General features: G+C 40.2%; 1 protein-coding gene across 2 annotated transcripts; it reads left to right on the top strand.

Annotated features, from left to right (window-relative positions):
- Nucleotides 1–3,644: 3,644 nt before the first annotated feature.
- Nucleotides 3,645–20,341, top strand: LOC135479191 (DNA excision repair protein ERCC-5-like). 2 transcript variants are annotated; one of them, XM_064758972.1, is made up of 14 exons: nucleotides 3,645–3,815; nucleotides 4,976–5,172; nucleotides 6,185–6,236; nucleotides 6,610–6,753; nucleotides 9,526–9,756; nucleotides 10,949–11,993; nucleotides 12,523–12,707; nucleotides 13,723–13,842; nucleotides 15,142–15,355; nucleotides 16,228–16,372; nucleotides 16,829–16,917; nucleotides 17,594–17,696; nucleotides 18,758–18,842; nucleotides 19,502–20,341. In XM_064758972.1, the coding sequence occupies exons 1-14, from the start codon at nucleotides 3,675–3,677 to the stop codon at nucleotides 19,982–19,984; spliced, it is 3,234 nt and encodes a 1,077-aa protein (XP_064615042.1). In that variant the 5' UTR covers nucleotides 3,645–3,674; the 3' UTR covers nucleotides 19,985–20,341. The 2 variants fall into 2 exon arrangements, with proteins under 2 accessions (XP_064615042.1, XP_064615043.1); XM_064758973.1 differs by lacking the exons at nucleotides 16,829–16,917; nucleotides 18,758–18,842; nucleotides 19,502–20,341.
- The last annotated feature ends 1,464 nt before the right edge of the window (nucleotides 20,342–21,805 follow it).

Below are 21,805 nucleotides of genomic sequence, written 5' to 3'. Positions count from 1 at the left end.
TAGGGGGCCTCCGTGGCTCAGTTGGTTAGCGCGTTAGCGCAGAGTAATAACCCAGGAGCCTCTCACCAATGCGGTCACTGTGAGTTCAAGTCCAGCTCAGACTGGCGTGGGAAGGTCTGCCAGCAACCTGCGGATGGTCGTGGGTTTCTTCCGGGCTCTGCCCTGTTTCGTCCCACCCTAATGCTGGCCGCCGTTGTGTAAGTGAAACATTCTTGAGTAGGGCGTAAAACAGCAATCAAATAAATAAATAAAATAAACCTATTTTAAATACTGATGTGCGGAGATCACTGCCATCCGTAGCTGCTAAATAGACCTTATACACAATATTAGAAGTTCACGGCCGATTTCTTGTCTGGTCTGAAAACTGTAGTTGCAGTAAACTACAACCAGCAATTTGATTAAAATCAGATCATAACGTTGTTCGCGAAGCGATATAGGCCTACATACGATCTGATTGTAATCACATTGGCTAACTGGCTCTCGCCTAGTTCTACTGAAGCGGAGTCGACAGTTGTTTTTTTGAAAGTAGTGCTCAGCATACGTAGACCCCATATACTGGGACGAATATAACGGTTATATAGCTATAGGAGAATAGTTGTATTTAAATACAGTAGAGTGAAGCGCATTGTTCGGCCAATCTGGTAAAAGCTTGCCGGAGACCGGGAAAAAGTATTCATCGTACTTGCATTGAACTTTTTCTAAGGGAAATATTCAAAGTTCTGACGAGAAGTTGGCAGAACATGTGCCATTTACAAGCCAGAACCATGAGGGGAATCCTCAGGCTTGTTGTCTTCGGTTTCTTGAGACTCAACATCCAAGTTGCTTTCGGTGCTAGAGAAAAGAATTATAATATGACGTTAAATATTTTCCCGCACATCAACATAATGGTAGATATAATTACAATAAGCAGAATGTACATTATCTTCTCTGATTAAAATTGTACCTATGTTCCTCTGTGAAGCCATCTAGGAACTGCATGATGTCCATGAACTTCCATCTTTTCCCTTTAGCAGCGCAAGATCCACTTCTCTTTACTTTCATTTCTCTCTTTTTCCGCACATACGTATCTCGCAGTGTTCTCCATCTCGTTTTCCAGATATCACCTATTAATTGGAAAAAAGTATGTTACATGCATAAATGTATCAACTGCATATAATTCAAGTATGTGAAAACAATAAAAAAAATATGTTTGGATATAGCTTATACCTGTGTTTTCCTTTTTGGCTCCATGTTCTTGAAGCGTGGCAGCAATGCTGACCCAAATGTTGCTGTTTTTAAGTGCATCTTTATAGTCCTTCCTTGAGGCATCATAAAGCTGTGGAGTTTGCCTGACAAGTTCGATAAGCTTCTCAAGAATTGAATCTGAAATGAAGCTGCGAGGCATTTCTACAACTCATGTGCAAAAAACACGTGGCCTGCTGATCGGAAACCCCCTGGGGATTCCCCACTTCTTGTCTCCGTATACACGCGTATTGCGTATTCGGACTCTCCTGCTAGCGTTCCAGAGAATACGTACTACGCGCTACGCATCACGCTTTACGCATTAAGCGTACATGAAATCACTTCTACTGTTTTACTACAAAGTGTTAAATACGCATTACGTACTACGCATTACGCATCACGCACATGGAATCCCGGCCTAATAGTGTCTTTGGCCGGGCGTGACAAATATGTCATCACTGAAAGTGAAACATGCTACAAGGAGACACTGTGAAATACCCCGAAACAGGCCAAGTGTTGAAATGTTTGAACGTCAAGTAAAGCAACAAAAAAATCAGTAGGCCCCTCTATTTCAGGAATATTGGAACTCGTACTGAGAAAAGTAGGCCCTATGACCTCTTTATCCCCACGGGGTCCGAAGGCCTATATACTTTCACTGCTGAAGAGAAATAATTAAAAATTACAACTTTTACGTATTTTTTGATTTTATGTTTCACGCTGTGTTAATTATAGGTTATTTCACGCTCATGATGATGTCCAGCTCAATAACTAGAAACTACGAAACCTTGTTATGTATAGTGTGCCTGAGAAATATCAAGCCAGATAAGACAGTAAAATTTAACCATATACGATAGTTTAATTGGTACAAGCATGCAACGAAAAGCAACCTCAAACAAATTAAATAACCGCACTTAGAGTTGGATGTTCAAGTTAATTGGTTTCAATTAATTGTTTTTAGGCGCTCTTATTTTTAGATAAGCTATGCAGGTATATTAAAATGGGGCCTACATCCAATGGGACTATAGATCCAGGGTCAATCCTGAATCGAGTCACACCTAACATCTTAAAAGAGGAAGTTGTAACTTCCTGGCTTGGCGTTCAGCATGAAGGGGATAGTGCAACGACTGCATGGTTGACCCGTGTCACTATAATGGTTCGGGCAGGGTTTACTTGCCTTCGGTAAGGCGTCTCAGTGAAGCAGCACTAGATAAAAGAGCGGGGGAAGTCCGTCCTACAACAAGGAGACACATCACATGCACTCTAAGGATTCTTTCGTCGTATGACTCAAAATGACTGAAAAAATGACTTTTTGTTCGAGATCTGTAATTTTGTTGTGACTACATTAGGTAGTGAAAAGATCCGCCACGGTAGTCCGTTTCCATATTTAGCCAAGGTTGTAAAACTATATTTAGTCTTAGTTGGGCGGGCGGGTCTAGGAGAGTGGACGCCCCTGGTTACACACGATCAGCTGATTTGACAGAACATGGCGGCCTTTACGGATGTGACGAGGTTGACGTGGTGCAATACCCGGCACAAAACGGTCACAAAACAGACAGCCGTAGAGAAGAGGGCTGTAAGCAAGTCTATTCAGGCCTCCAAAGACAGAGCTGGTGTTCTGGTGGTGTTTAAATCAGAAATGAGCTGGTGACTTGTTACAGTGTGTTTGAGAATTTGGGACGGCATTTGGAGAGTGATCGGCCCGTTTGGTTATACAGTGGAGAAATATATAGACTGGAGAAATATACGAATTCAGCAATTTCTGACAACGTTTAATTTAATTAAAATAGACGAAATTAAGCTTGATATCGTCCTATCCACATCGGATATTCTTGTCGTGAAAATTAACTTAGCCCTATGCAATCCGATCATATTCCTTTCGTCATCAGACAACAAAGCATATAGGCCCCTACAGTAAGATAAGCCATCAAACAACTGTGTCAAGCCTTTCTCCACCAGTCGGCCAGGACTGAGATCAGCCTAGTGCTTTCGTCATGGGAGTGACAGGTTTGTGGCAGGTGCTGGAGCCCGTGGGGCGACCTGTAAGGCTGGAAACTCTCGAGGGCAAAGTTCTGGCTGTTGATATCCTTTAGTGTGCCCGCGTTGTTAATTGTCTACTTAAAGGAAGACCTCTTGCTCTATAAGATAAATTGCAGTTGTAACTACCGATATTTGATATATGGTAGTTTGCTACAGTCTTTTTAGGGACTCCCTTAATCTTACATGCTGGATCAGGACCCCATAGGCAATCCAGATAAACAGGTACTGTAATAAGTAAATCCTTTATAATTACTTTTTTTCAAATACTCTGATAATTCAACCACTCAAATATCCCTCACCCCAACCCCTAGAATGATATATTAAATAAATGTATACCAGTGTTACAACTGAGCCAGACAATGTTCCTTGACCCAGTGTTAGATGTGAGTATCTGGCTTCATCAGGCCCTCAAAGGTATGCGTGACCGTGACGGAAACCCCGTCCAGAATGCTCATCTCATCAGCCTGTTTAACAAGGTGTGCAAGCTGCTCTTCTACAGGATCAAGCCTGTGTTTGTGTTTGACGGGGGTGTGCCAGCTCTGAAGAAAAAAACATTGGTGAGTGCCCTAAACACCTCTACCCTTTACACCTTAAAAACAGAAAAAAAACAATTGATGAGTGCCTTAAACACCTATGCCTATCAAGAAAAAATATTGGCAAGTGCCCTAAACACCTCTACACCCCCCCCCCCCCCCACCCACCCACCCTAAGACCTTAAGAAATAAACATTGTTGAGTGCCGTAAATACCTCTGCCCTTTAGATCTCAAGAACAAAAACATTGGTGAGTGTCCTTACCACCTCTGCCCTGAACACCTCAAGAAATAAGTGACAAGTGCCCTAAAAACCTCTGTGAGAAGTTCTGCCATCAACCTGTGGATGGTCCTGTGTCTCCCCTGGGCTGTGCCCGTTTTCTACCCACCATAATGATCCTCCTACCTTAACGCCATCGTATAAGTGAAATATTCTTGAGTACGGGGTAAAACACAAATCAAATAAATACATAAATAAACACCTCTGCCCGTAAGACCTAAAGAAAAAAAAAACATTGGTGAGTGCCCTAAATACCTCTGCCCTTAAGACTCAACAAAAAAAAACCACTTTGGGGAGTGCCCATAACACCACTGCCCTTTAGACTCAACAAAAAAAAAAACATTGGTGAGTGCCCTTAACACCACTGCCCTTTAGACTCCACAAAATAAAGAAAATTGGTGAGTGCTGTAAATGCCTCTTTCTTTAAGACCCCTGCTCTAAAGATCTTTCATACTTGTACATGTGTCTCCTACCTCGACAGTACCCTTCAGCCACCCAAGTACAGGTACACATGTATGTCCAAATGCTCCACAATCCCAGTGCTCCACAGCACAAGTGACTCAAAACGCAAATGTAGAATCTATTTTGCTGGCTTTCTACCATTGGAATAACAGCAGTCATTTGAATTTAGTTCACTGGCACAAGTGTAGTTCACTGGTAGAAGTACAGGCTACTAAAGGGAAGAACTGTTGGTTCCAACCTCAGAAAGGTCACCTAATCATCACAACTGGCCGTGTAGGAAGAGTAGTCTGGGTGTCGTCTGAGAAATCCTCGTGTGATTGGCATGTAGCATTGAAAAGGAAGGGAAGGGACATGAATGAATTCTGTATTCTGGCCATACTTTCCTGGATTTGTTTACTCATTGAGTTTAAACTTTGAAAGATCAGTTTCTTTTATGTAATTCAGGCAGGGCGTAAAGAAAGGAAAGAACAGGCTGAGAGAGAATCTCAGAAAACTGCCAAGAAAATGATGTCAAACTTTCTGAAGAGTTATGCCATGCAGCAGCTGATGGGAGGAGGAAAAGACAACTCTGATAGTATCAGCCTGCCATTCCCAGTTCAGACTGAACCAGATATGTTTGAGTTACCTCCCTTGCCAATTAGGTAAGTCAGAAAATTACCAAAGCTTTGAGCTTAGTGCTGTTCCCATACGTGGAGATGAAACTTGGCCTTTAAGTTGCTGTTAAGATGACATTGTCCCTCTAGCCTTATATGTCCAAACTTGTGAAAACAGACAGAAGGTAACAATAAAAGCCTTTAAAAGCCTCAGAAAAATTAGTTTTAGAAGAAATACCGTATGTGCTGTGTAATAATGGAATTTCTGTGTCTATTTCTTAGCATACGTTTTAAAAGAAAGGACAGCTAATAATTTAACCTCATTAATTTTTAAAGAGGGGTGAAAACAGACCTGAACGATTTTATCCTGATGTGCTTGGTAACTGTACAAATCAACATTTAGTCTGGAATTCATAAGAAGAAATGGGAGGTGTCACATTAGAGAAACCGAAAACATGATGCTGCATCACTCATACCACATTCTCACATGGCTAAAAAGCAAAACAGGGTTCTTGACATCAGTGGAGACAGCTTCATTCTCGGCTCATAGAAATGCCCTGCTGCCAAAATGATAATATGGCAGCGCCGTTGATTTTCTCAATGTGTATGATTTTGGCTTACTTTAAACTGTGATGTCTGGGTTATGCAGCACCACAAAACTAAAAAGTTATGCGTTTTAAAACTTTATGTGAGGGATACTTTGTCAACAGATGAAGTAAATCTTCAACCTTTTCAACCATTAAATCCCTTTTGTCAGTTTAATTTATGCATATAATTATTACTAAAATGATGCTATAATGATTTGTTTGTGTTATTAAAAATGTAACCTTCATAAATTAAAACTGTGCAGACTATTTCTCTACACTCCATAGTTATCTCAAAATGTTGTAAATATACTGCTTGCAGAAGCAATTGAAAGGGTGAAGAATTAGCGATATACATTTGGTCATTTTCTTTTAAGAATAAGGTGAGGTTATGGATAGAGAGAGGAAATGTGTGTTGGTCTCATTCAGATCACATTTCAAGTTACATCTTGTTCATTAACTTTGATTGGTTGCAGGAAAGACGAGGACCCAGTTGAAACAGATTCGTCGGAGGAAGAATTTTATCAGGTGAATTTTTGAATTATGACAATTTGGGCTACCTTTGACTGGTAGCAGAAGAAATTATAATATAACTAACTGAAGTACAAAAAGACCCGTTATAACATTATATATGCAGCACAATAATGGGCCTCACACCAGGGCAATTATTGTGAGTTGAAACCCAGCTCATGCTGGCTTCCTCACCGCTCATGCATGGGAAGGTCTGAAACCAGTGTACGGATGGTCATGAGATTAGCCTGGTTTCCTCCCAACATAATACTGGCCAATGTTGTATGTGAAATATTTTTGTGAAAGTGATATGTTTTTGAGTATGGTGTGAAACACCAATCAAATAGACAAATAAAAAAAATTCACAAGTACTGCATACATGGTCTTCCAGAGTCACTTGCAGAACTTGAATGATGTGGACATAGATTCGGCTGATTTCAAGGATCTTCCCTCAGAACTGCAGCACGAGATTTTGACAGAGATGAAAGAAACGAGGAAGAGGAACTTTTTGGCAAGAATGGCGGAATTACCAGAGGTACATTGCTTTATTACCTCCCCTTATTACAGTGCTTTATTACCTCCTCTTGTTACACTGCTTTATTACCTCCCTTCATTACAGGGCTTTATTACCTCCCCTGATTATAGTGCTGTGATTGGAACAGAAATCTGTCTTTATGTACTAGGTTATGAGTGGTGCATTTAAGCGGTATTCCATGGAAATCTCATGAAAGCAACAGCATTGCATGAGGAGGGCCTGTCACCATTCACTGAATTTGACTGAACAACAGTTACAGGTTTTGATTATTATTTACCAACCAGAGCATTCCAAGTTAAAACAGGATGGGGTACTTTGTGGGCAGGCAGGATGATTTTTTGTGTATCAGTTTATGATCTGGAAGGGACGTGTGTCAGAGACAGCAAATTCCTGTGCTCGCACAAGATTTCCATCGAAGTTGAATACTGCTTAAAGTATGAGAGACACTGGTCAATGATAGGCTGTGAAATATATATACAGGCCTGCTGGTGTCAGCATACTGTGACTGGTTGAGATTGTGTCCTTAGCATGGCATTCCAGTGAGGCAGCATGTTGTGCCAGGCAAACAGATGTACTATGTATTAATCATGGTGCTTGCATTCAATCAGATGAAGGTTGCCACAGTATGGTTGAATGCTGCCATAGTGGTCTTAAACCCAAGTAAGTCATTCAGGCAGATGAAGGTTGCCACAGTATGGCTGAATACTGCCATAGTGGTCTTAAACCCGAGTAAGTCATTCAGGCAGATGAAGGTTGCCACAGTATGGCTGAATGCTGCCATAGTGGTCTTAAACCCAAGTAAGTCATTCAGGCAGATGAAGGATTTGAGGTTTTCAGCCATCAAAGTGAGATGTAAGATTTGCTTCCATTTGCAGGGGATCTGTGGTTTGGTAAGATTCTTGTGTTAACAGATCATCCACATAATCAGGGACCTGTATAGCTTGTTTCACGTGGCATTTTCCAGAGATTGTTAACATTTTTTTTTTTACTAAAAGTGACTGCATCTTAAAAGCTGCAGTAGAAAGTGTCAGAGGCTCAGGTTAAGTTTCATGTGTATAAATGCTCTTGAAAACTAGTTATATTTGTTTTGAAAAATAATCTGAATATCAGACATCCAAACTCAAATTTGATTTGTTTAGCTTCATTTTTTGTGTGTTAAGGTCCCTGATTGTTTGGAATTCACTTACAATCACCAATATGTAAGCTTTGTGATCAGACAGGTAGAAACTTAACATTGTACAGTGTGATTTATACTAACATAAATATATATCACAGCAAGAAGTCCAAGGACCTTGTGAATGCACTGCAGACATCTTGATTTTTACCTGTCCGTATGGTGGGTGAGTCACAGTGTGTGTGAGGTGATATCATCAGCAAGATATATCAGAAACTAATTAAGCTAGACTTTAAATTTGGTACACACTTTCTTCCCAGTTTTGTCTTTTTTTCCCATAAAACGTATGAGCCCTAATGCTCTTATCTGCCCTGAGTGTGAAGCACTGAGTGTTTGGTGAACATGTTTGAATAGGTATTAATCTGTGTAGTATTGTAAATAATGTAGAAAACATGTAAATTTATCTTTGTCACATGATTCTCTATATCTTACTCTTCAGTGCTGACCCTGCTCAAAGATGCACTGTTAAAGGGAGTTACAGTATCTCTGAACATGTTTTTCCCTCTCCCACAAACTCAGTCAGAAGTAGTGACAGGTAGTGTACAGGTAGCTGCTAGACTATTTAGTGGCATCATACTTTCTGATATATATTCTTAAAATTTAGTGAGACCTTTATTTACAGAGTGGGGAGAACAATTTGCTCTTCTTCAAGACCCTCCGTTAAAATACACGAATAAGTAGAAGCAAATCACAACAAAAACAATGATACAGGTTTTGAATTAAGTTTTCAAAATAGTATATTTCATAAGGTTGATATGTAAATATAAACTTTGCAGAAGCACAATAATTGGCCTTAAAATATGATAATTTTTTATACCATCCCTAAAGTTCTGTTGGTAAGAAGTTAATCAAACTTCACAAAAAATTTCTTATGTGACTGTGAAATACAGTAATTGCAAATGACCTTACCATTACTCGTTAAAGCTCTGATCAAAATGCATCATTGTTTTGCCGTGATTTATTTCATTATGTTTGATGAAACCACGTCATTGTGGCATATATAAGCAGGAGCAATATTGTACGATTCCCATGTGTAACATGTGAAGAACCTCCATAATAAATCTTCATAGCATCCGCTGTAACCATTACATCAAAAGATGGACCAATTATTGGCTGAAATAGTATTTCAAATGTCATAACCAAAAGGCAAATAGTGTTGGTGTTGATGTTTTGTTCTAAGTTGTTGCATGCGTGCCCACCAATCAGTGTAAAACTTGAAAAGAAACATCACAGTTAAAGATTTTGGTTCTTATGAAAATAATGTGGATGTTTTTGTTTGGATGGCTCTCACGTGGTGGGTTATCATTTGATATAAAATAAAAGTGTTGTTTTCATTTAAGTCATGGATCGATTAGAAATTTACACTTCTTCATATTGATGCTGAATAAGCTTTTTAAAAATCTTGGTAACCTAATGTGTTTATCCAAACCTACAAATACATACTCTGATGCAAATGTCAGATCTTTCATCAGAAATATGCCTCTGGTGTCATCTTCAACCGAGTTGTCTGAGGAAAGAATGGTTTATTTGAAAAAGGAATGTAGTTCCAAGTGTTTATCTTGAGTTCAAATTAAGTCTACTTTTCCTGTGTGTTGTAGGATTCTTCCGACTTCTCCAGTTACCAGATGAAGAAGTTACTCCACCAGAACAAACTGTCGTCCAGGATTGAGGACATTCGTAAAGACATGAATGAGCGGCAGACAGGGGAGATAACCCAAGGCCTGGGAGAGGACTACTATGGGTCATGTGATGTGGAGAGTCGGAGGGTTGTGTCAGATGATACCTCGCACTACATTTTGATCAAAGGACTCGCTAAGAAGAGGAAGCAGGTACAGAGACATCTGATGTTAGACGTTTAAGGGATGGAGAATCGATTCTGACTGGCTGGTGTGAGAGATAGGCAAGGCCAGGCTATGTTTTGTAGATTCTGATTGGCTGGCTTGAGAGATAGGCAAGGCCAGGCTATGCCTAGTCTAAGCTGAGTTGTAGGTTTGGTGCATTTAGTCAAGTATGACCAAGGCTGCAGCGCTTAACACAGGAAACTGTATTTCCACTGTCAACCAATCAGCGTTGATTTTGTATCCCTTTGATGTATACCCAAATCACCTGCCTTTCTTCAACCCACCCACCTTTTCCAACTACCCACCCACCTTTTCCACCAACCCACCCACCCTTTCCTTCAAACCATCCACTTTCTCCTCCTACCCACCTATTCCTTCAAACCATCCACTTCTCCTACCCACCTATTCCTTCAAACCATCCACTTCTCCTACCCACCTATTTCTTCAAACCATCCACTTTCTCCTCCTACCCACCTATTTCTTCAAACCATCCACTTTCTCCTCCTACCCACCTATTCCTTCAAACCATCCACTTCTCCTACCCACCTATTCCTTCAAACCATCCACTTTCTTCTCCTCCTCACCTATTCCTTCAAACCATCCACTTTCTTCTCCTCCTCACCTATTCCTTCAAACCATCCACCTTTTACACCAACGAACCCACCTTTTCCAACTCCCCCCTTTTCCTCCAACAAAAAAAAACGCCCACCTTTTCCAAACAACCCACCCACTTTTCCACCTATCTTTTCATCTTAACACCCACCTTTTCCACCAACCCAGTGGGTTCCACTGCCTCTTCATGGGTGGGTGTCAAAATTCAACAAAAATAGTATCTTGCCTTGTTAAAGCTTCTGAACATTTTATATGAAGAATGGTGTGGCAAAAAAAGAACTGTTACTCTCTCTGATGTCTGATGGAGACTGCTGAGCCTTGTCACCTGTTAATATGGTAAGAAAACCTGTATGTAACAGGACTTCAGATTGTGGTTGAGTGAGTTATTAACAAAAGAAGTACTTTCCAGTTAAAACAAAATGGCAAATTATGAAGTATAAATGTAGACAGTCTGTTAATTTGCTGGGGCGAAAACAAGATGTGAAACTGTCACATTGATTTTGACTTTCAGTAATAGACAACACGTCTCTTTGTTTGCATTTAGTTGTTTGGTATTTTGTGTTGGTAGCATGCGATGGCAGTGAAGAAGGAAGAAGAAAGATTGAATGACCTGAGAAAATATTTTGAAGAAATGGAAGATGAAAAAGACACTATCCTGCCTAGTTCAAGTTCACAAGCCTGTGGCTCAGGAAAGAAAAATGAGGAGGAAAACAAAATGTCCATGCTGCCTACTTTAGCTGCAGACATTTATGGAGCTGAAGAGCCACAACCAGGTACGTCAGGATTACAACTAAAACAGGCAGATTTTCAGTCTGACAAAGGCATTGTTGTTGTGCTTGATGATGACTCTGATGAGGATATCATGGTGGACGACACAAACCAAGGTTACGCTAAAGAGAAGATCATGAACTGGGTCAAGGCCACTCAAGGTCAAGGAAGCAATGAGACTCGGATTTCCATGGCATCAGGGGAAACTGATCCATTGTTTAATGTGGGTAAAGACATGACCAAAGAAAACAATTTAGACTGTGAAATGAAGAATGTGAGAACTGATGACCATGGGGCAACTGTCAGGAATGGGCCAAAGGTGATTGGTGATATGATACAGAAGGAGGAGGTTGTCATGGAAACGTGTGAAGACAGTGGGTCTAGTACCAAGGTGTCAATTGTAGAGGAGAAAGAAACTAATTCAAACGACTATACAGAAAGACCATTGGATAAGGACGGAAAAAATTTGCATAACTTGGCACAAAAGAATGTTAATCGTCAGAATTTTGACAAGAATGATGAAAGACAGGAAGATTTCAAGGAGTTGAATTTTGCAGAGCCACTAAAACAAGGTGCTGAAGCCCTCTTCAGTGATGGCAAAATAAATAAAACAAACTTTTCTGATAAAATTAGGCATCCTCCCGAGAAGCCTTTGTCACATGATAATCTTCTATCCTCTAATCAAGTTGATGTAGAGGCCAGCCTTAAACCAGCTATCCAAGAATCATCTGCTACAGAGGGCATTGTCACTGCAGAAGGTGTCAGGACAGAAGAGTCTTCACAAAGGGAGGGAACTGTGTCTGACCCTGTTGTTGTTCCTGATGAAGAGGACAGTGACGATGATGGTATGAGATTACAAGAAAGTTGTTTACCATAAATTTTGGTGAAATCAGCATAAATTTGAAACTTCCTATAATCACTATTGTGGGCTTTCACCTGTTAGGCAGTGTTGACAAAAAGGAAGTTGTATGTTTAAATCTCATCTGCAAACTAAATTAGCCTGAGCTTTAGTGTGTCAGAAAGTTTGGCATTTGTGTAACAATATTTTCACTACCAAGAACTGTGTGGTAAATCGATCAAGAATCAAATAAAATAGCTCTTTTCAATGCAAATCAGTGAAATATTCACTTATGACAGCTGTAATGGTCTTCTATAGCTTTTGTTTCCAGACTATAAAACTTTGCTCGAAAGAAACTGTTGGTCTGCATAAAACTTGTTACTGAAATTTGAAGTTGAAACTGAACACACTCAAATTCGGTCAAACTGAAACTAGCGACAGCCCAACCTGTATTTATCTCTAGATGTGCCTTTACACAATAAATGTAACTTCATGATTCTAAGTTACTAATAACCCATCTCTGATTCTGCGAGCAGGCGGCGAGTTCATTGAGATTCCAGAGATGTCAGCAGACATCACCTTCACACGGAGCTTATCTCAGGTCAATGACTATGCAGATGAAGGGTCAAATGTCATCCCAACGGAAACAGAAGAGACAAAAATGGAGGAAGAAGAAAAAGCTGGGAAGAATTTCAGAGCTCAGTTGGAAGAACTGACAGAGGTAATCCTATAATGGTTAAAAGAGGAAAAGTCATTAGTGTTATAACAAACAGCTAGCTCAATAAAAACCAGCACGATGTAAATCCCAAACACTCGCTCAATAAAAACCAGCACGACGTAAACCTTAAACACTGGCTCAGTAAAAATCAGCACGATATAAACCCCAAACACTCACTGAATAAAAACCAAATCAGGGCCATAGGGGCATGACTTTTGCCAGAAGCATTGAAGCGCTGGACCAGTAAGGTGGTTTGTTCTGATTTATTTCTTTGTGGTTTGGCTGTATATTTAATAGTCCAGGAACTATTTTGTTTTATTTGGTACCTATCTAGGTTTGGTGGTTTCCTACATTCATAAAACTCACAGATTCATGTGAAGTGAAATGTTCTTGTGTGTAGTGATGAACACAAATGAAGCAAATCTATGAATAAACTAATTTTTCAGCTAAACTTGAGTTACACCTTTGCAAATATTGGCTTAAAGGATAGTTTACGCCTTTTTGTGTGGCAAAGTTAAGATATCTGTTTGTTTTTTGTTTTACTAAGTGTAGATTGTGTAATAATGTACTGTACCAGTGCATGTATGTGTGATTGCCAGGGCAGAGTGACACAGGAAATTTCACCCCAGAAATGGATTTTTAAATGCTAAGTGTTTAAGGGAAACAGAATCGATTCTGATTGGCTGGTGTGGGAAATAGTCAAGTCCTTGCTTAATCTGAATTTTAGGTATTGCAAATTTATTCAAGCGTGACTAGGCTGCAGGGTTTCTCCACTGTCAGCCAATCAGCGTTGATTCTTTATCCCATTAAATGAGGCAAACACATGATGAAATGTTACTTTTAGTGCTGACATGTACATTTCCAGCCTTCGAAACATTTAAGAAGGGACCCATTATAAGATCAATGAAAAAAAGAACTGCATTAAGAGAACTCTCAGAATGAGTCAAAATGTGCAACTTTGTCATGTGTGAAACTAATCCATGCATTTTTAAGATCTTGAGTGTTCTTTGGTTTTCAGGATGGATTTCGAGACTTTCAGTATGAACTGCAGGAAGAGGCTGTCACTTTGCAGACTGAGCGTGGGAAACAGGCGAGACTGGCTGTGTCCATAGGAGACCAGATCTATGCTGAAGCACAGGTATAAAGACAAGAAAATGAACACGTTACAATTGATAATATTTCCTTTTGTCTTCAAGGTCTGTGCACATTTTTGCAGCTGTTACATGTTACAGGTACATGTCATTTAGAAAGTGTTTCTGAAGTAACAGTATTATAGTTGTTAGGATTGCGCTGTTTAGATATAGCACAGATTCTAGTGCTGATAATTGGCTGAGACCACTGCAGATTTTGTTCCAGAAGTCTTCAGAGTCAGGCCCAAATTAAATACATGTTAACCCAACCACTACTAACGGACATGGAAGGTAGTTTACCAATAGGCTTTACAGTGGCCATGCATTGCCCCTCTCATGATGAGACATGATTGAATGAATGAATGATTATGGCTTAGCGCCACCTCAGCAATATTTCATCCATATCGTGGCCACAAACATGATTGACATGTGTTGCTGGCATCTTAGAGCCGGACTATGATGCCTTCTGGTTCAATACCTAGAGTAGTCTTAACTAATTTCCAGGACTACGATAATTGCTATATCCAGAAAATGTAATCCTGATAATGATGATACTCTTGTTTCCAAGTGTTGGCTTTCCTGTCAGATCATTGAATTTTTTAACAGCATATGTACATTGAGTTTGGGCTCAGGCAAGGCCTATGACTGGCCTAACTTAAACTCTGTGTGAAATACAGTACCCCTTTAGGCAGTTTTACAGCCATTGTGGGGACAGTTTCTTGTTCCAGTGTTGTTTTCTACCAACACGACATTGAAGTCTGTTGATTACACACAAGACAGTTTGCCATTACTCATAAGCAGTTTACAATGGGCTTTTCCAGTTTCTTTAATTTGAGTCATCAAATTTTGAGGATGCAGTTGAACAATAATTAAAATGTACTCCCACTACTGCCTGATGGCTGCAGTGAGTTAAACCTCAGTTATTCATTGCATTCTTGACTGTGCTGTTGGCTTGCCTACAGGAGTTGCTGCAACTGTTTGGCCTGCTGCAGTGAGTTACTCAGTTGTTCATTGCATTTTTGATTGTGCTGTCTGCTTGCCTACAGGAGTTGCTGCAACTGTTTGGCCTGCTGCAGTGAGTTAAACCTCAGTTGTTCTTTGCATTCTTGACTGTGCTGTCTGCTTGCCTACAGGAGTTGCTGCAACTGTTTGGCCTGCTGCAGTGAGTTAAACCTCAGTTGTTCTTTGCATTCTTGACTGTGCTGTCTGCTTGCCTACAGGAGTTGCTGCAACTGTTTGGCCTGCTGCAGTGAGTTAAACCTCAGTTGTTCATTGCATTCTTGACTGTGCTGTCTGCTTGCCTACAGGAGTTGCTGCAACTGTTTGGCCTGCCTTACCTGGTCAGCCCTATGGAGGCAGAGGCTCAGTGCGCTTATCTGGACCTGTCAGGGCAAACTCACGGCACCATCACTGATGATAGCGACATCTGGCTATTTGGAGGACGCCGTGTCTACAAGAACTTTTTCAACAAGGGCAAGCTCGTGGAGTTCTTTAAGATTGAGGACTGCGTGTCACAGTTTGGTGAGAAGTGGTAATGTTTTGTATGTTGTTAACAAGAGGCCAGAGCGTTACCAGTGTAAATCAGTTAATGGGGCAAGGTACCCGATGCTATTCAGATTGCCCTGTTTGTGCTCAGTTTTATGGATGAGATGGGCATGCCGAGAGTTTTACCTTATTAAGGCACTCAAAAAGTCCCAATCCTCAGAGGTGTTAGCTACATGCGTTGAAAAACAGATTTTATGAAAGGTCATGCAGCAGTTCTCTGGTGTGGAGCTTGATGTGTGTAAAATGTTTAAAACCAACCCCATTCCCTAAGCCAGAGATTGCTGTATCAGCTGAATACAAGCAGGCAAACATAAATTGAATTCTTTGATGTACCTATAAAAGGTCGAAAGGTTTGGCCATTTGCAGAGTCTTATGCTTGCAGAAGACAACTTGTCTTCCACCAACATGGCATGAAAATCTGTACATCACAGATGGAAGAGTTTGTTAGTAAGTTGTTGTAGATAGGTGGTTTATACAGGAATCTTCGGGTTCCTGCACCCATGAAAGTCATCCTGTGTTGTACAAGTGGAATTCTAACAGTATGGCATTAAACAACAATCTAATAAGCAAATAAATAAATTTAAAAAAGCAAATAATAAAAGTAATAATAATAATAATAATAATCATTAACTAAAATTGAACATTGGATGATTTGTTAAAATTTAATATCAGAATTTAAATACTGAGTTTGGCTCAGCCCAGTTTCCTCCCACCATAATGCTGGCCACCCTCATATACTGTACATGTTAATGATATATTCTTGAGTACGGCATAAAACACCAATCAGATAAATAAATAAATACCCTGAAATAAAAATGTCGGAGTTCATTGATTATGTTTTATGACAGGACTTGATCGAGACAAGCTGATCAACATAGCTCTCCTGTGTGGGAGTGACTATACATATGGTATTAAGGGGGTGGGGCCTGTCACTGCCATGGAGATAATGGCAGAGTTTCCAGGGCAACAGCAGGAGGGGTTAAAGGCATTCAAGTAAGTGTTGCTATCAGTGTTCATCATTCTAATAGAAATAGGATCTAAAAGTACCAGGGAAAGGCTCTGTTCAAGTCATGAGGTACTATTTGGACGGGGTTTTTTTGGGTGTTCTTCTCTATATCTGGTTATTTAGTGCCCATCTATCCGCAAAATTCAGGTTTCCTTTCAGTTTGTAATATTTCCATTAATTGTCTTTTAGTCAAGTAATTGTGAAATAAAAACTGACTATCAATCAAGACCATTCGTTAGCAAATTATCCATCATGTATAGCCACCGTAAAATAATCTTGAATGTGTCGTAAAATACCAATCAAGTTAATATATAAATAAAAACCCATCACATCTTTCAAATCATGGTGGGTTCTAAAACAACTAGCATTTAAATAATTGTCCTGTAAATCTGCTAATCAAACCACTGTTGAGTTGATAAATCAGTTGATCATTCTGTTGAAAGGAAATGGTGGAGGAAGGCTCATAAACAGCCGGCTCAGGTCAGTGACACCAAACTGCAGACTAAACTACGCCAGGTCTCTCTGCACGGAGGTATGTCAAATGGCCATCTGGTCATTTCCATTATCATTTAACCATGTTCCACTGACATTGCTTTTATTGCTTTTTGTATACATATAGCTTAAAAAAAAGATTAATAAGCAAAGCTTCAAATTAAAAAAAAATGTGCGCTGCACAAATACAAGTGAAACATTTTTTGCCTGTTTTCCCACTGGTCAGTTGGAATGCTTTTGAAAGTACTTGGATCTTTTTAGAAGGTTTTCCAGATTCCTCAAAGGACTTGGAAGTCTTCTGAAGTACTTGATTTTCTTAATGTTAAATACCATTTTGCATTATGTTTGAAGTTTAAAGATAAGCTACCATAATAGTATCCATTAATATCCACATGAAGGTTTGTACTTAAACGGAATGCTGAAAATCGTGAGATATTAGCAACCCGGGAGCCAGTTTCATGAAGCACAGTTCAGAACTTAGTTCAGTGAACCCTAAACAGTGTACATGCATGTTGAAGATATATAAAGTGCACTTTACAGAGGACTACTTAACACTGTTAAGTATGCTTCATGAAACGAACCCAAGTTCTCAACTAAGGAAACACCTGATTCCAGTGGTCCATTGGAAGAAAGAAATGAAGTTAGCTCTCACACATTCTATTATGTCCATCTCTGTGTTCTGATGGTAACCTGTTTCGGTGTTGTGCTTTGACCAGGTTTTCCTGACAAGACTGTGGTGGAGGCATATCATAACCCAGAGGTGGATCAGTCACAGGAAAGCTTCACTTGGGGGATGCCTGAACTCGACTCCATCAGGGAATATCCTTTTGTCATGTTTCTGAGCTGGTGTTTTGGTCAATTTTTGTGAAGTTTTGACAATTGTGAAAAATTGGGCCATTTGTAAGAGTTTTGGCCAGTTGTGAGAGGTTTGGCCAGCTGTGAGAGTCTTTGAACAGCTATAAGAGTTTTTGGCCTGTTGTGAGTGTTGGCCAGTTGTGAGAATTTTGGCTAGCTTAGGGGCTTATTTGTTTTAGAGTATAGGCCTGTTGTGAGAGTTTTTGAACAGTTGTGAAAGTGTTTGGCCAGTTGTGAAGATTTTAGTCAGGTGTGGGAGTTTAAGCCAGTTGTGAGAATGTTGATCTTTTGTGAAAATATGGTTAGCTTAGGGGTTAGTTTTCAGAGTGTAAGCAGGGGCCTCCGTGGTTCAGTTGGTTAGCGCGCTAGCGCAGCGTAATGACCCAGGAGTCTCTCATCAATGCGGTCACTGTGAGTTCAAGTCCAGCTCATGCTGGCTTCCTCTCTGGCTGTATGTGGGAAGGTCTGCCAGCAACTTGCGGATGGTTGTGGGTTTTCCCCGGGCTGTGCCCGGTTTCCACCCACCATAATGCTGGCCACCGTCATATAAGTGAAATATTCTTGAGTACAACGTAAAACACCAATCAAATAAATAAATAAATAAATTTGAGAGTGTAAGCCAGTTGAGGGACTTTTGGATAGCTTAGGGGCTAGTTTTGAAAGTGTAGATCTGTTGTGAGAGTTTTGGAACAGCTGCAAGAGTTTTTGTGAGCTTTTTGAAGGCCTGTGAGTTTTTGGTCAGTTGTGAGAGGCTTTGGCCAGTTGTGAGAGTGTAGGCCAGCCGTGAGTTGTTGGCCAGTTGTGAGAGTTTTTAGCCAGTTGTGAGAGTTTTTAGCCAGCTGTAAGAGTTGTTGGCCAGTTGTGAGAGTTTTTAGCCGGCTGTGAGAGTTTTGGTCAGTTGTGAGAGTGTGGGTCAGAGTATGGACCTTTTAACTATAGCAGACTGGCTAAGGTGTGGAGAATGTTCCCAAGGTAAAATTGTTGGATTTACTGTTTATCGTGTGTCTCACCTTAACTCTGTCCACTTTTACACAAGAGCGACTCGGATGGACGAGGGCCAAGACTGACGAGATTTTGTTACCCGTCCTCAAACAACTCAACAAACCTTCAGTAAGTCGTCTGTTCATTTGTATGACTTGACAACCACAGGTATATATTTGCCCTGCATGTGCTGTGGAATGACTCTTTTGACATCTGTACATGTGCAGTTGTTTTTCTTTACATTGGTTCAAAATCCTCGCAATCTTTCAGCTGAGAGTACTCCGTAGGCTACCTGTACAGTTGCATAATTCGCTATAGGTCTTTGATACTTCAGCAGTCACATTGCCCCAGGATTGCATGCTTTTGAGGCCTTTGCAGTCTGTATTCTCACACCATTTCCTACAGTGTAAGCTCTTCTTTTGACAATTTAGTGAAGCAGCACTACTCATATACTAGAACACCTGCACCCAATGTTTTTCTCAGTAATCTAACACATGTAATGACATGGATGGTGGGTCATGTTTGGTCTCTGACATTTGTAGAGCACTCACCACTATACAGTCAGTGCATATAAGGGATATGTCAATGTATTGACGGAAACCACAACTATACACTATCCCAAAAATGTAAATTTGGGATAGCAATGTGAACACAAATACCATAATCTCTACGCTTAAGGCCAAAGAGTAGCGTTACAGAAAGGGATTTCAGCATAAAATCGTCTATTTCTGGGAATGGAATGGAATACAAAGCGGGGAGAACTAAGTGAACAAAACCTTCTTTTCCAGACTCAGGGCCGCATCACCAGCTTCTTTACACCAGAAATTCATCCAAAAGTAAGCCGTAAACCACAGAGCAAACGGATGAAGAAAACACTGCAGAAAATGAACGATCCACAAGGTGCTGGCGAGTCTTCTACGTCTAGAAAGACGGCTAAGTCACGAAAACCTCCAATTAAAAAGGTCTTAAAGAAAGTGTGTTTGTCTGAAAGTAGTTCCTCAGACAGTGAGAGTGAAACATCTGAGGATGAATCTGATGGTGACTCTCTGGCGGCAGCCATGTTAGATGATGAATTTGAGGAGGATTTTCAACAGCCTGAAAACAAAATAAAAAAAACTCAAAATTCGAAAACGAAAAATACAAAAAATTCGAAGGGAAAATCCCTACTACGGCCAAAAACAGTTTCACAATCAGCAACTGCAAAGGAAAAAACAGCACAGAAGACGTCAAAATATACAAAAAAAGCTTTGTCTTCTCATATGCCGTTGTAACCTCTTTGGCATGATATTAACTGACGGGTGTTTTTTTATGTATTTATTCAAACATTTGTTCCATCATGAACCCACACTGATGTTAAATACACTTTAACCTCTAAGTCTTGTGCATTTAGGTTAAGAATCTTTATCGAGGAACAATATATTTACTATTTACAAAATTTGTGTATTTTTAGAATTTATGTACAGCATGATAAATTAAGAATTGCATTTTGGTAGAAGATTTCTATATGTATCCTGTGAAATACGTTGCCGCACTTAGCACTTTGAATAGTAAACAGTTCTACCTCTAGCTAAAGGTGCATTTCAGTACCATTTATGTAAATTACCTTTTAAAACATGGCATTTCCATCCCTCCTGGTAATATTTATTTATTTATTTATTTATTCAAAGATTGAATTTTGATGCTGTTTTTTCTCTTTTTGCCCCTCAATAAATGGTATGGGTCTAAAGCCATTTTCTTAGTTTTTCTTTTGTGTCTCTTGTATTGTGCATTAAAGATGATGCAGAAGAAAGAAAATAGTGGCCTTACCGGCCAACACTGAACTGGTCGTCGCTGAAGCGGATCTCACACAAAGCGACTTTCCACTAGTGATCTGGTGATAGCAGATTTTTTGGCCCTACCCGAAACATTTGCGACCTCTGGAGAGTGGAAACGACCGCCTGCTACCGACTGAGACAAACAGTGAGCGTTGTTCTTACACCATGCGAGTATATACGCCGCAATTAGATCTGAGATCTCTTTCATTCTTCCCAGCTTAGCTTTCAGAAATAGTTGATATGGAAGCTAAGCCGGGAACATGGCTAACCGATCTCAGAACTAAGTCGCAATATGCTCGTGAAAGACTCGCTCTGTTTCGCCAGCCAAAACTCGTCACGTGTGAGAGACCCGCTTGAGTTGTTAAATCTTTGAATGGCTAGGTGCGTGAAACCGCTCGGACACGCAATTTTCAAATCCCCACCCGCTGCCATTTTTCATGGGGCTATGGTTGCTGTAAGCAGTGGATGGTGGTCTCATGTAGTCGTACATGAAGTTCCCAGGATACCACTTGGCGTCCAGTGTTACGGATCACATGTACGAAAGTTCGCCAGTAACGTGACAAAGGTCCGTGGATTATTCTGGGCACTCCGGTTTCCACCATTTCCTCCACCTATAATATACTGGCTGCCATCGTATAAGTGTAAATTCTTGAGTGTTTTGGCCAAGAATAATTCTAAAAAGGGTGAACCCATAGGGCTTGAAAGAGGTCTGGTTATTGTGCAGTGCAGTTTCAAGATTATAACTAGTATTAGCCGCACGAATGTGAGTCAACAGATCTAACGGTGCGCTGACGTACCGAGCAGTACTGACTAGTGATGTTGAACGCCAGATTCAACTGATCTTTGACAATGAGCCACAAAACATTAGGTTTTAAACGATGCCATTGTTAGATTAGGACCTACAATCAAGGTGTGAAGTTGAATGTGCTGTGATGTAGTGGTTGAAATGAAGTTTCTTCTGACTCCGGCGAGAACAAACCAGTAATACTGAACCTAATTTCGGTAAATCGGAGCAGAAAGAAATCCTCACATTTCCCGAAGAAACACCGAGTTGGCCCGAATTTACCAGTTTACCTGCAATAAACATTTTTTTAAATCATGGCCTGGACGAATCACTGGAAATGTGACAATTTAGTACATGTACCATGAGTGCGAACAGAAAACACTAAAAGTTTGTATAAAAAACAAACAACATAATTTGACCGGTGTTTCATGAACTATAAGTATTTTGCTTCACATTAGCGATGCTCTGGCCAGGTTTACCTTCCCAAATTGAAG

This window comes from Liolophura sinensis, chromosome 12, assembly GCF_032854445.1.
Source record: "Liolophura sinensis isolate JHLJ2023 chromosome 12, CUHK_Ljap_v2, whole genome shotgun sequence".
NCBI classification, from domain to species: Eukaryota; Metazoa; Mollusca; class Polyplacophora; order Chitonida; family Chitonidae; genus Liolophura; species Liolophura sinensis.
This window is presented reverse-complemented; position numbering and strand designations above follow the sequence as displayed.